Source organism: Falco naumanni, chromosome 6 (assembly GCF_017639655.2).
Source record: "Falco naumanni isolate bFalNau1 chromosome 6, bFalNau1.pat, whole genome shotgun sequence".
In the NCBI taxonomy this organism is placed as follows: Eukaryota; Metazoa; Chordata; class Aves; order Falconiformes; family Falconidae; genus Falco; species Falco naumanni.
In genome coordinates, this window is record NC_054059.1 from 71,095,589 (window position 1) to 71,110,096 (window position 14,508).

The 14,508-nt window shown below is 42.3% G+C and overlaps 1 protein-coding gene across 1 annotated transcript in view; it reads left to right on the plus strand.

Moving 5' to 3' along the window:
• Window positions 1-8,975, plus strand: part of PINX1 (PIN2 (TERF1) interacting telomerase inhibitor 1) — a 60,559-nt gene extending 51,584 nt beyond the window's left edge. Inside the window, exon 7 of the mRNA XM_040598184.1 lies at window positions 7,267-8,975. Coding sequence (XP_040454118.1) covers window positions 7,267-7,872 — 606 coding nt within the window. The 3' untranslated portion in view covers window positions 7,873-8,975. The remainder of the gene's footprint in view (window positions 1-7,266) is intronic.
• The last annotated feature ends 5,533 nt before the right edge of the window (window positions 8,976-14,508 follow it).

Sequence of the window (14,508 nt, forward strand, 5' to 3'; positions counted from 1 at the left end):
TTCTTTAAAAGACCGTATTTCAGAATCTCTTGGTAATTTTAATTCTACATGGGTATATCGCGGAACAGACAAAAATTGTGATGTGTCTGCTCACTGCTAAGTGTCACGGCCAAGGTAGCACCGTCAGGTGAGTGACCAGCGGGGTAATTTCAGTGCTTGCGTAGTGCCTTGCACATCTGTGATACCTCTTTGAAGGACCTCAGAGCACTTGCAAACACTTAATGAAACTGTTAGCTCTGCCGTGAGTTTCATACAGCTGATAAGGCATGCTTTGTGCTTTGATAGCCTGCGCCAGAGATGGAGGGAATAACTTCTTCTCCAGGGTTTCCCACCAGCTGGGAAGAGAACTTGGGAAACGTGACCTTCCCAGACCTGTGCTCACTTTGCTGGACCGTACTTCCTCTGTTGTTCAAGGTGAGAACAGAACAGTTAAAATTGATTTAGGTGCTTCTGGGAAGATGAAGTCACTATGTTTGGATCTCTGTATCATGCCAATAGAGAGATCCTAGGGGAAATCTCCCTTTAGTTTTGTTTATATTCAGTCTAATGCACAGATGTAATTTGCAAGGAAATGCAAAGGAAAAGAGCTTTTGCTAGCCTCAGCAGTGTAGCTAGAGTGAGATGAGATGTCACAAGGATATCTAAGTGTCTCTCTCTCAAGAAATGAAAAGGATTTTTCTTCTCTGCAGCGGGCGGATTTTTTTAACTCTTTCCTGATGTGCCTTCAGTTTTTCGCACCTCTTGTGCGTTATCTCATGTATCTCACTCCCCTGGCATTTGACAGGCTGCCTTCTACTTGTGGACTTTACTCACTGCTTTTGTTTGCTACAACTTAAACGAATGCTTTTTTTTCCTGAAAAGTCTAAGAGCAGTAGGAGGAAGTTTGTGTCCCCTGTGTGACACAGTATCAGGGTTCCCAAGCTGACATTAGAAATACAGGTGTTGTAACTGCTGGTATTGTAACTGTTAATACTGTAGGACTGACCAGGATCTGATAGTGACAGCTGGAATGAATCCCCATGACTATCATTGTAATCAAGTCTCTGACAAAATTTAATCCATTGCACTTTTGCAACCCTGTTGCTTCCTGTTACGCTGTTGTTTTCAGGCTGAAGGCAAAACCTGGCTGAGTATTATTGTACAGATCCCGTTTCATTGATGGAAACAGGCTGGGATCCAATATGTCGTATGACAGTAAAAATGTATTGTTTATATGACAAGCAAATGGCATTTTGGATACCTAGAGATTGCATTCAGCAAGAGAGGTAGTGGCTTTCTATTTTAATGTTAATAATGTGTGAATTACAAGCATGTATGAAAATGCTAAAATTGGCCACTTTCTGAGGTGCGGGATGAGCTTTTGTTAAAAATATAAAATAGAATTACAAGACAGCCTGGAAAAATTTGAATGCAGTTTTAATAGAAACATATCGCCACAGAATTTAAAACTGAAATAAAAAAAAGGAGTCAGCAGATACAATGTAAATATACTTGACAACTAAGCACCCATAGATATATACAGTAGAATGAAACAGGTGCTGTTATATGGTAATAAAACCTCCTCGCTAGGATACAGTGCTTCATCAGAATGGGTATCCTGAAGGACTGTGGAGTGTCTGCCCTTGGGAGGTTTCCATGACTGCTACAAGAAGCCGACCTGGTCTGGTGTTGGTGGTAGTCATGCTCCGTCCGGACAGAAGACCTCCAGAAGTCACTTGCAACCAGTGATTCTGTGAATAACCCCAAAATTATTCTAGGCAGAGATTTGCAATAAAATTCCTTGGCCTTTTTAGTTGCAAGAGGTGCAGTCTGACTGCTCTTTCCTTTGTAGTTGCAGATGGAGGCAAGTGTGGCAAAAATGGATAGTTCTAATCCCATGGAGAAAACGGCTGGAGGTTTTTTTAAATGTTTTTCCTTGTCCCCTTTCCATTAGTTACTTCCTAAACCTCTCTCCTTGTCCTTGCTGGGCAAGAGGCAGAGCTGATACTTCATGTGGAGTGTAATGGTTAGTGTCCAACTGCAAGATAGCAGCTGATTTTTCAATGTATTTTAGCACAGAATTTATTTTAATGGAGCCAAACAGGAGAGTGCTTCTCTATAGTAATTGGAACTTGTCCTTTTAAAAAGTGCTATCATGTCATCCAGCGTGGCCAGGTATTAGACATTCAGGATTTTTATTCCATTTCCCTTAAGTGGATTCCTTCCTATATTGGCACTTGGTATAAGTAGTAGTAATATTAAACCTTGCTATGGTTATCTGAGGTATCCTGGCGATTAGAATACCAGGGTCAACAAAAGGCAGAAGTTGCGGGTGACCTGAATTTTTACCATTTCTTTCCAAGTTTATTGTTCCTGCTTTTCGTCTCTTTCATTAAACCCTATTTTATTACCAGGAGGTCAAATTGTATTCCTGTTTAAGTTTCTATAGCATTACAGGGCTGGAAGATCCTTCTAGAATCCAGAACTTCAGTTTTCCGTTCCAAGCAAGGCTTAACTCTACCTAACGCTTTCCTGATAGCTGTTGGAGTTGCTTTCAGTGGTTGAGGCTTCCAGTGGTTGTTGAGGCTTCACATATATAGTGACAGATTTCTCCTACTAGTAAAGTTCCATGTTGGTAGTTCACATCTGCTGCTGCTTGTACTCTTCCTCCTCATCACAGAGAAACTTGTCCCCTCTTCTCTTTGCATCAGCCCCTTCTGTATTAGAAGTCTGTTATCATTGGTTCTTCATAAGATGCTGTCTGCAGTACACCAGTCTTAATCAGGTAAATTGAAAACATTAGAGCCTCCTGGGTACCTGTTCTTACGCCAGAATTTACTTCAGAACTGATGGTACGTGGCCTTATTTATGCATGTATTTACTTTAATCCTGCTTAAACTCATCATGCTACAAGTCTTTGTTCGCTCTCTTGCGTTTGATCCCAATCCAAATGTTTATGCTCATACTTAAACTTTAAGTTGTCAACTCCTTAAAGCAAAACTCTGTCATCCTTAATGTCTGCAAAGCTGCAGTGACTCTTCATGAATAATCTGCTGTGCTTCTCTCCGTTACAGCTAGACCTGGGTTAGAAAGATACGGGGCTGTCCTCGGTTCTTGCCTGTCAAGTTTTGTGCACTGCAACATACCAACGCACCTCTGCAGTGAAGATCTCGAGTAGCAGAAACAGAACTGGATTATATTAATCTTATTGTTACGGTTTCTCAATGAGAAAGTAGGTAATCACTGTGGTTCAGCCAGACTGCGGAAAGGGATCGTTGCATTTTAAAGCTGTGAATGATGGTGTGATTGCCTTGTAACTCAGGCTAGAGGTTTAGCCTCTACTTACTTCATCTAGCCCATTTTCTGTAATTTAAGTGAGAATCTACTGAAATTATAGTTTAGCTTTATTCTGCTCACCCCTTCTGTACTTTTCCTTTTGTGTCATTTTTGTGAACTTGAGCTAACAAAATTGCTTGTGAATTAGTACCCCTTCATTTGCAAATGAGGAGGCAAAGGCATGTGAAATTACGAAAGTAATTGTAGTTCGTATGTGGCAGATCTGAGACTGTATCATCGATTTTTTTTGTTCCCCTATTCTAAGTTTTAAGTGCTGAGAAAGAAACACTTGCAGTCTGAATTGGAGGGGAACTTCACTGAATTAATTCAAGCTGCTTCTGTTGCTTATGTACTGGCAACTTTTGTCTTTGCTGATTGGTTCCATCTCGCTTTTCCTCCCGGAGTAACATACAGATGCTGGTTTTCCTTTTGGATTTTAATTCTTCAACCTAAGGTGTTACATCTCAAAGATACTTGCGTTTCAAACTCATTTGATTTCATGAGGTGTTTAAATACTTTCCTCTTTCAGCTTCGACTGTTGCCAAACTGTTTTCACGAAGCAGTGTGAATTCTTTATGTAATTGACCGTAACCTCTATCTTTTTCTTCACTAATAGCCATGGCTGAAAGGTGCTCTGAGAGTGTCATGCCTTAGAGATGCAATCCTGATCATGCAGGAATCAAGGGAACCAGGGTTTCACTGTACAAGTTTAATGATTAAATCAGCATTGTGTGTTTCAAGCGAAGAAAGCAGGCAGAAAAAAGCCCAGCCTGCTAGTACTTGGAGTGCTTTATGTACTACAAATTATTTTCCATACATTTAACTAATTACATAAACAGATGATATTTACAGGGGACTTCTGGCTATGATTGACCTTCATCTTTTCCTGTGCCCTTCCCAGCCTCTCCTTGACTTTTTCTATTGTTTTCCTCTGAATCATTACACATTTAACACCATGTTTCAGGCAGTCCTTTTCTCTTGCTTGGGACTGTCCTACCAATTCCCTAGAGGCTGTTATTCCCAGCTCTTATGAAGTTCATCTTCTCAGCCCAATTTTGTTGGCCGTTTTGAAACTCACAGTGTGGACAAACATCTCTCCAAAGCCCGATCTTCAGGCCTCCCACCTGTTAAGAGCACGGTTGCTCTTTTCTGTTTACATGATCATCAGTTCTTTGGAGCAGGAGTGGTTCTTCCAGTCTTTTTATTTTGTGTAATAGATTACTTTTCGGAAGCTGGGGCCACACAGTACACATTCAAGTATGTATATCTTATTTTTGTTTGGAACGTTTCTGTGCATGTGTTGGGGCGAGCAGGGGAGGAATTGTATGAACTGCGAGCCTGCTATGCGAGAGGTTAGAGAAAGCCCATGTCTGGAGTTCAGCGGTGTTCCCATGGCTACTACGACAGGTACATCATGGGAGGGCGAACACTTCTGGCATTTAACAGCCCTTCCAGGTGATTTATGGTTTCACATAAGCTTTTCCTAAACTGAGAGGTTTTCCAGGGTTGGCACCTCTTTGCTTGTCTCCATGCCCTGTTAGTTCTGTGTTCAGTGGCCCGTGGTTATTAAAATTCTTATCAATAAAGGAGTTTCTGAGCAAGGTTATTTTCTGGGATCAGGCATACCTTCTGAACTCCTCAACTTAACCAAAGGAACATTTTTTTTATGCCTAATGTATTTTATAAAAGAAACATGTAGAGTTCAAGTAATATTTGCCTTCAATTACAGTAATTAAGTTGTCAGGACTTGAAGTCACCAAGGGAATGAGAAAATCCTTTCCTGGTTGGCCAGGGGATAATTGTGTTCTGGTCGCAAGTACATTTTACATATTAGGGTGGAGAGGGAAACTGTTCTGGCTGGCATCTGTGGCAGAAAACCTGGGAGGCTGTTTGTCATTTTGCAATACAAGGTGTCAAAATCCTGCTGTGGGTAGAAGGAAGAAGAAAGTGACCTGTTTGCTTTAGCAGGGCATCTATTTTTGATCCACACTAACGCTGCTTCTTCAGCTGGGAGGTGTATCTTACTAAAAAGAGAGCGACTACAAACGTAGCTCCGTCCATTTATTCTGTGGATTCTCTCTTGTCAAACGTCTACTGTGGCTCCCCTTTCAAACGTAACCTATATGTATAGATTTGTGTAGTAGATACATGCTTTCCCCTCCCCCGCCATGTTCAACATCTCTATGCAGACTTCTTTGCCAGAAGTCACATGTTTCAGTTACTTCATAAACTTACCTGAAGGTACACTGCAAGGTATTCCTACAGGAAAAGTACCGGATTTTTATAAGTGTCCACAGAAACATCACTGGAATCTCAAGTGTAGTGTTACTTGCGTTCCACTGGAACAGCTTTCTTGAAAGCAGATGTATGAGGACATCGCCACTCGTGATGCATCGCTAATGACATAACATTTTTGCATTCCTACTCACGCGAGTAAAGGTTGCGGATGCATAAGGAGTCAGACCTGCAAAACCTTACACACAAACCCTAATAAACCCCACTTCAGCTAGCAAGTTTAATGATGCCCTGAAGAGAGCCAGATCACTTATCTACACCATCATGCAATAACTATAAAGCGTTGAGATAAGTGGTTTTATGTCTCCCATTTTTCTGCTGGCCTTGACCCTGTGTATCAGTTTACACTGGTGAAAGTGGGTGTGAAATATTACTGCTCTGATTTGGTTGCATTTTATAGTCACCTCAGTTCACTTACAAGACGCATGTGAAGAGTGGATGCTCTTATCTATCTGTGCATTTATGAATGGAAAAATAGTGAAGTATCTCTGTCACACTCACCACATCTGACTGTAATAGCTGTGGATTACCTCTCGTTCAGGAAGCGTGTTGTAGGCCAGATGTTGGTAAGGATTCTACGCAAGTCTTACCTGCTCAGCTTTTCCCATCGAGGCGAGTGTGCTTGCTTACCTGCAGTTCATACAAGGCTTTTAAAGAAACCAACCAAACAATGCAAAATTTGGGACAATTCCAAGAGTTTTTTGTGACTTTTGCCAAACAAAAGGATATGCCACAAAGGGTTATTTCTGAGTGCTTCAGTATCCATGTAAACAAGTCTGAATTTCAGCTGCCTTTTTGCCCTGTTTATTCTGTAAGTCATAGATAATTTAACAAGTTACTTATTTTCATCGTGTTACATTTGTTGGTTTTTCAGAGTCTGTTCTCTTCATGCTATACATAACGTCTAGCTCCCTTCCTATACTTTGCTTTTTGTTTTATATCTACTTTCTAGATACCCGTCTCTTTTTATAGATACTCACCTGCAGCTGGAGTTCAGCAGCTATTTATTTTGTTTATGCAGAAGCCTTGTAAGATCTAACCTGTGATGTTGGTTTTGCCATCTGATAAAGTATGATCAAATGGAGCATGTTTAAATAACATCATCTAGGACACAATGACAGTAAACCAGCTATGAAACAAACATTTCTAAAGATCAGATAAGATGGAAGAGATGCATCAGTGCTGAATTGCTCCGTATATCATAAGTTCTTGCACTTTGCTGTAGAGGTATTCCAGGCATGGGATTTCCTTTATGCCACAGGCTAATAGATTGTACTGTGTTATTTTTCATGTTGTTTTATATCTTGCAGAGACATGCGCCTTTGCAAAGTGAGTGTAATACACTCAGTGTGATAGCATTATATATAATCTGCATGAGTTGCACAGGAGTAGGTAAACTGCAAGAAACTCAAGCTGACAGAGAATTGTCTTGTTCTGTGTTCTCTTGCTGCCTTCTGTACTGCCACCTCTTCTCCCTTAACCTACGCTACCTTTTGCAGTAAGAGCTGTTTCTCACTTCTGCCCGATTTCACAGTTAATTTTCAAGCACCATATTGTTTTTTAGTATTTTTTCTAATTGGTGCGCAAAAAAAATTACGTTATGTTTAAAGCCATTATTTCTGACTCTAACTCCTGCTCCTCTTTGTTCACCTGCAGGAGGATATTACCGATCCTGAGTTTCAGGAAGAGAAGCAGAGAAGCCGCTGGCTATCTGAGCCTGCAGACGGCTACAATACCGTGAAGAGCGTTCTCACCATACAGGAATATTTTGCCAAGCGCATGGCAAAACTGAAGGGATCCCAGAATGAAACAGAAATAAAGGGAGACAATTCCTGCTCAGTAGCTGACAAAGCTTTGGAGCCTTCGGAAGAACTGAAAACCAAAGTCAAAAAGAAAAAGAAGAAGCAGAAGAGAGATGAGGCAGAGAGTACAGAGCACTGCGAGAAGCCAGAAGTGAAACAACCTAAGATGGGTAGCTTGAATGAAAAGGAACTGGATGATCCATTAAACGAATGTCACTCAGGGAAAAAGAAAAGGAAACATAAAGTGCAGCTCAAAGGGGAAAACATTAGTTATGATGAAAATATGGGCAATGGAGAAATTTATGCGGGAGTATCTGATGGGGAAGATCTCAGCATAAAGGACTGCGAGGCAAAGCAAAAGAAACGCCATAAGAAGAAACACAAAAAGCAAACAGAAGAGACAGATGAGTGTATCAAAGGAGCGCAGAGAAAGAAAAAGAAGCACTACAAGCACATTTAACCATTTAAGAGTCAAACTGAGACTCTGAGGCGATTTGAACTTGAGCACATTAGAGAAGTCTGTGTAAACACAGCAGCCAGACCCCACGTTGTACTCCAGTCTTGAGCTCACTGCTCTCCCTCCGACTGAAACCACAGGCCGTGTTTAAATACATCTTTTCCAAGGGAGAACACGGTGACAGGCCAGCATGAGCTACAGTGCCATGTTAAAAAGATACCCATGCGTCGGGCCAAGGCTTGCGTGTCTGCAAAGCAAGACTTGATAAAACCCAGTGAGGCTTTGCCTCTTCCAGTGTGGCAGGTGGTTCACCGTAGCGGCTTTGCAAGTGCTGTGGTTTAACACAGCAGACCCTGTGCTGCCTGCAGCCTGGATTCGTTCTGGGGGAACTCCATTCAAGTCCAATAACAGCAAGCAAAAACCAGGCCTGGTTGTAACCACTGTGCTCAAGACTGTGAAAGGCAGTGAATTTCTATCTGCTGCTTCACACTGACTGTTTTTCTCAATCTGGGGGGGGGGGGGAAGAGTCATCCTACTACTACCTTTATTTTTAAAGACGCTGTTGTTTCCACTGTGATAGCCCAGCTCTGCTTCTGTGAACAGGAGGGATTTTGCAAAGCTGTCTGTACTTTTTCACTGACTTTTGCAAACTAGTGCCTAATTTTTTCATGGATCTCCTTTGACATACAGAATGAATGTTGTTTCTTCCCAAAATACTTACTCTAATTAAAGGTTTACACCTCAGTGTCAGTACTAAAGAATGAAATAAAAACATCTCCCTTTGTTTCTTAGCCAGTTGTTAACTATTGTCAAACCAACTTTGCAACAAAGCTAAAGGAGCTGTGCCTTTGTTAACCATATCTGAATCTGTGGTTCCCAGGCAGCATTCAGGGCGCCTTCAGTGATACATCTGGCATTCAAGAAATTGTCTTGGATAGAGCAAGGTGTTCTTCTGAAATTAGGAGACCAAATAGGTTTTAAAAAGCGTAGCTGGTCAGATGTATTCGTATCGCCACTTAAACTTCGAAAACTTTCAGTTTAACTTTATAATCAAATTAGAACTTGTTTCTGATTGTAAGCCTGGAAATAAATAATGCTGGAACCCAGCACTACCGTAAGCAATTTCGTATGAGGTCTTAAACGCTGAGCATGAATTTTGACATGTTAATCTTATTTAGCTAAGAACTGTAAGAAGAGACGAGTGAGCTGGGAAGTAAAGTGGTGGAATGGGAAGAAGCATTCACTGTCCTGGAGTCCAGTTCTGATACTGCTGTGGCCACAGGAAACTGATGGCACAACCCTGAGAGCCAGCAAGTTAATCCAGAGTGGCCTAATCCAGAGTAGGTGACCAGCATTCAGATCCATTAGCTGTTCATTCAACTTTGGGGCTGGCTGTGTTTCATCAGTGTAAATCTAAAACATCCCATTGGCCTGCTCTGCTAAATAAAATGAGTACTTTTTCTTTTATTGTCTTAGCTCAGTTGAGTTCCTTAATGTGGTTTGAAAAACATAGTCAAGATGCAGATGGTAATATGAAAGAATTGCCTTAAGCTGCCTTTATTGTCCAGTGGAAGAAACTTCATCTGCAGCACACAATCCGCATGGCTTCAGAAGTTTTAGTTGCAGCTGAACTCTGCCTTTTTAAGATATCTTGGTTTGCAATGCACCTTTCTTGCCCTCAGGACATGCTTATTCATTGCAGCAAAATTCCTGTAGTTTTACTTATCATAAAGGAGAACAAGATGCCTTCCTCTGTGTTTCAGGCTACCATGCCAGCAGTTTTTAACCCTTGTAGCATTTCCGTTTTCAGTGCTACAAAAGTATTAGCCATTGTGATGCTGCTATGGCTGGGCTTGTTCCCTGGCTTCCTTAAATGAAAAGCCACTTAATGCGATGAGGTTGCTATGGAGTTGCGAGTAATGTCCATCCCTGAAGTGAAAAAAATAATCTTCTCAATGGAAGAAGACAGCAAAATAATTTTTCATGCTACATTGAAGCATACTATGTTTTGTGGGTCCCCTGCAAAGCAGCCCTTCTCATTTCTTGCTCACCACAAGTTGGATTTTTGTTTGTTAGTGGAAGCCAAAAGCCTGATTGTTTTCAAAGGTATTTTTTTTAACTCTTAAGCAGCTAAACTTTACGGTCTCTCTGGGATTTCAAGTTAAAAAGGTGCTAGTCAAGGAATAATGTTTCCTTCTCCAAATACTGCTGGGCTTGTGTGTTGTCTGTATTAATCTTCCATGAGTTTCTATGTGCTAATTCCTATGAGTGTTTGGCCACATTCCAGTGTTACAGAAAGAATGAAACCATGAAAAAAATTTTAAATTTATGGTGTTACTGCAGTTAAGTACAGTCTACCTAAGAGTTAAATCTGGCTCAGATTGAAATATCGGCTACAAATAGAAGATTATCTATTTGTACAAGAAGAAGTGGGAATTTCACTTTATCCCAGGAAATGTGTGATTTTAATGTGCCTCAAGCTCAAAGAGAAACAGCATGTGCAGAATATGGGTTGTAGGGGGAAAAAATAATAGACTAGTATTTGAAACAAGCAATAATTTTAGCTGCTCTGCTCTGTGTGTGTTAGTGGTCAGCCAGCTCTGCATTACTCAACAACAACCTCTTCTTACCAGATACTGTCTAGTGAAACGGTGAATTGAAACAACAGGAACATGTTTCAAAGTAATAAATTTTTAATTATTTTTTATAGGATGTTGTGAGTTCGTTTTTAACCAAACTCTGGTTTGGCAAGAAGGTCTTTTTCAGAAAGCATAAGAAAAAGAATTATGTCATTACCCAGATGGTGAAACTGGTAGAATGTAAGCACAAAGAAATTCCTTGGTTTCATTTCTGTGAAAAGACTTTTGAACAGCAAGGTCCTCTGTTACATGTTTGTCCATTGTACTCACACACTGCAGCACAAAATTACCTACCTCCACCTGAAATTACCTAGAATCGAAGCAAAACGAGAGTCACCGCTCTGCTTTCGCTTCCAAAATGAGACTGAGGCACACACTGCGCAGATATTAAAATCTTTTTGGTTTTAGTAATCCCAGGTCACCAGTGACATAGAATAAAATGTTCCTTTTCACATTGGGAGCCTTATGCAGATGATGGGTTTCCTGTGAGTTACTTCCATTCTTCGCAGGTACGGTGTTCTTCCCTTTGAGCCTTGAAATTAACTGTCGGTGCAAAGGCTGCTACATGCCAAGCTACGTGATTTGCAATTGCAGTGTTGTGAACAGCAATGTATACGCTGACTTCTGTGCTTGTAAATACCTGCAAGCACAAATCTGTATCCTGGAAAGTAGAGGCCATGGAAAAGTAGTCGTGTAGGAGCATCGCGACAAAGTCTGTGTGAGCTGAATGGGCTTCAGGTGTTTTGATCTTGCTGTGTCCAACTCGGCAGAGTCTCCTGTAGAGCCAAGGAGGGGAGATGGCACTGGTGCACGCTGCATGACAAACCAGACGTGTGGAACAGGCGCCGTTCCTTGAATTTCTTTCCAAGATGTACTAGCTCTAGTGCTTTACACACAACCAGTGTAAAGCAGAAGTAGTAATAACTGGTAGTTATAACATTTAATTACATAATACAAAAAACATCATAAATTACTGGTAGTAATAACATTTAAAGCATGACACTGTTAAGTACAACTTTCAAGACAACCTATTACGATTTCAGAACTGCCTGTCTTTACCTCTGTGTGAATTTCAGCCCATTAGATGGTCTCTGCACTGCAGCTGCTTTGTGAAATTTAAGAAATGTATTTGGGGACAGTTCGGCGTCGTGCTCAGTTAATGCAATTTTCTTTTAAGCAAAGGGCAGTTCTGGTGCTGACTTCTTTCAGATAGCCGGCTCTCGAGGAAGAAAATTAGCTGAATGCACCAATGTAATTAGCTAATTTTCTCCTGTTCAGACACACAAGACTGAAGTTCTTGAAGCATCCACCTTCAAAAGGCGCAGTTTATGTCACGAAACCTCCAAACCTGCCAGCACTAAGAGGAGGAAGGAAGCTCCGAGAAGAGAGGAAAACCACACAAAGTCTATTGGAAACATTGCACAGCACCGTGCTCATCTTAAAAAAAAAAGGTTCATAACTCTGTCCTCAGACAGTGTGAAGACTGCTAGCACCTGAAGCAGTCCTTCGCTTAATTCCTCCTGGTGCGTGGGCAGGCTGAGGTTTGCTGTGTGAAGGGTTATAAACCTCATCTCTAACGGCGCTGGTGGCCAAGGAACCTCCAGGAAGGGTCAGAGCTCAGAGTACTTGGGTGATAACCAAGGCTGTTGTCTCTGTCCGTATCCCATGCAGTGCTGAGCAAACTTCTGTTGACGTGGGACTGATGAATAGGGTAAAAATACAAACTTTTGTGGTAGCAGAAGTGGGAAGATTTTTCCGAAGTCAAATTGAAGGTCTATTTCGCAGCAAGTCAGAACTGAAGTTCTACTCCTGAGTCACTCAGATTATTTGTTTTTCTTGTCTTAATCCATTTTTATAAATTTTAAAGTGTAAAAGGGAAATTCTGCTAGTCCCTTTTAACTTAAAGGGACTAAAATACAATATTTTTCTAACTTAAAGCTGCACTTTAAAAACAGTAAGATCAGAAATATTTGGCACTGTGACTCTGCGCATGCTGAAAAATTTTTTTGTTTGTTTTTTTTTGGTCTACATTTTTTTTGCTGCAGGCTGTATAAGGGGAAAGCTCTGGTTTCTCCTCCTAGCAAATAAATGGTCCTAGTAGCGGTCCCTGGGGAAAACGTGGTAGACCCAGGGAGGACGGGTGGTGGGCAGGGTTGGTTCTTCTGTCTCGGTGGTGAAGCAGCTGGGAGCCGCACCGCTGAAAGATGGCTCTTCTGCTGGGAACCCCCAGCTGTCTCTGCAAAAACTACCCTTGGGAGACGAGAGTTTCATCAATAATTAAGGAACATGTGAATATTGAGCTAATTTAGGATTTGCACTTTCTCACACATTTTAATGTCTCCAAAGGGGGGGCGGGGGGGGGAGGTTTCAGTGAAAATAGACCTGCCGTTTGCAAGCCGAGTAAAATGCCAGATGTCGGATCCACGCCAAAAAGGGATATTTTTAAAGAGTGGGGATGGTTTTACCTATATGGTGCGAAAGCTGGGCTCAGTCACGGGTTTTCTGCTTGACCCAGGGGAGCTGCTGCCACTGTTCCCTATCCGTGAAAATGGGGAGAACAAAGCTTTCTTCCACCCTTTGTCTGCTCAGTCTATTTTAGCTCGTAGCTTTTAGCTGTGATTTCCCTGCTCTCAAAGCCCTGTGAGAGCTCTGCTTCTTCCTGTGCCCCAGATACAGGTAAGCAGTGGCACCAGAAGCGGGAAGGTAAGCATAAAAAGTAAAGAGGAGTTTTTCCAGACTGCTGCTGATTGCCCTGATACGGTCACAATTAAAAGGTGGCATTTTCACATGGCCCCAGCTGTCTTTATGTAATGCAGAGCTTCCTACAGGACAGGTTTAACCAGCATTTTAAGTAGGGTGCAGAATGAAACCCATCTTACTAATGCAATCAGAATGCCAGGTGCTAAAGGAGAGGAGGAGGAGGAGGAAAAAAAAAAGTTTATTATTATTGTTCGCACTCAAAATGCAGCATGGGGGCCCTTAGGAAGGTGCTGTCTTCTAGCATGGGAGAAAATCCAAACAAGAAATATTTTGCAGTATTTGTACAGCACATGTCTCGGAGCGGGGTGTATGTGTGCGTGCGTGTGTGTGTGTGCTGAAAAGCCAGGTAGGTTCACCCCCTGCGGTTCCTGGGGCAGATCCAAGATGTTACCCCCAGGATGCAGAGGGAATAGGAAGGATCAGGAAGAGGCAGTGACTGCTGGGAGAGCAGAGGCATGAGGTGGACGTGGGTCCGGTCCCTGCGCAGAGCTTTACCCCCCGCCCCAGCCCTCCCTGGACCTTTCCTCCCATCCTGCAAACCGCACCTTGGGAATGCGGTGCGGGATGGAGGCATTACCACATGCCGTGGAAAACGACTTGAGTGGGACTCATCTGTCCCTTTGCTTCTCCCTGGAGGGGATCTCTACATTGTAGTGGATATTCTACCACAACTACCAAGATGTTCTGGCCTCCAGGGCCTGCAGTGTAGAGGCGGTATTTTGATGATGATGATGATATCCAGGCCTTGTGCATCCTGAGGGTTAAAAAATAACTCTTGGTGGTGTAATGCCATACTCAAAATAAAACCTTGCAACTTCGGGCAGTCCCTTTTTTCAGTGCGCTTCAGCCCCTATTAAAGGGAAATCACAAACCAAGGATGTCAGGGGGTTTCTTCCCAACCCCTTGCTGCCAACCCTCGCCTGCGAGAGGCACCCAGGAGGCCTGTTCAGGGCAGGATGGAGGGGTCGGCATCCTCTCTCCCTGCCCCATCCCAGCACTCCAGGGCGTGAGATGGGACTTTTGGAGGGAACGGGCAGCACGGGCTGTCCCCGGGAGCGTGCCCGGCTCCAAAACACAGATGAAAGGCAGTTGCTATGTGCGGGCCTGCGTGTGTGTGTAAAGGGTTTATAAATCTGACCTGAGACCAGGAAATATCCTGCGCCTTTTAGATTTAAGAGAAGTTGCCTTCCTGTTGTATTCCCAGATAATGGCAGCTCTGATCGAGCCCACTTGTAAATAG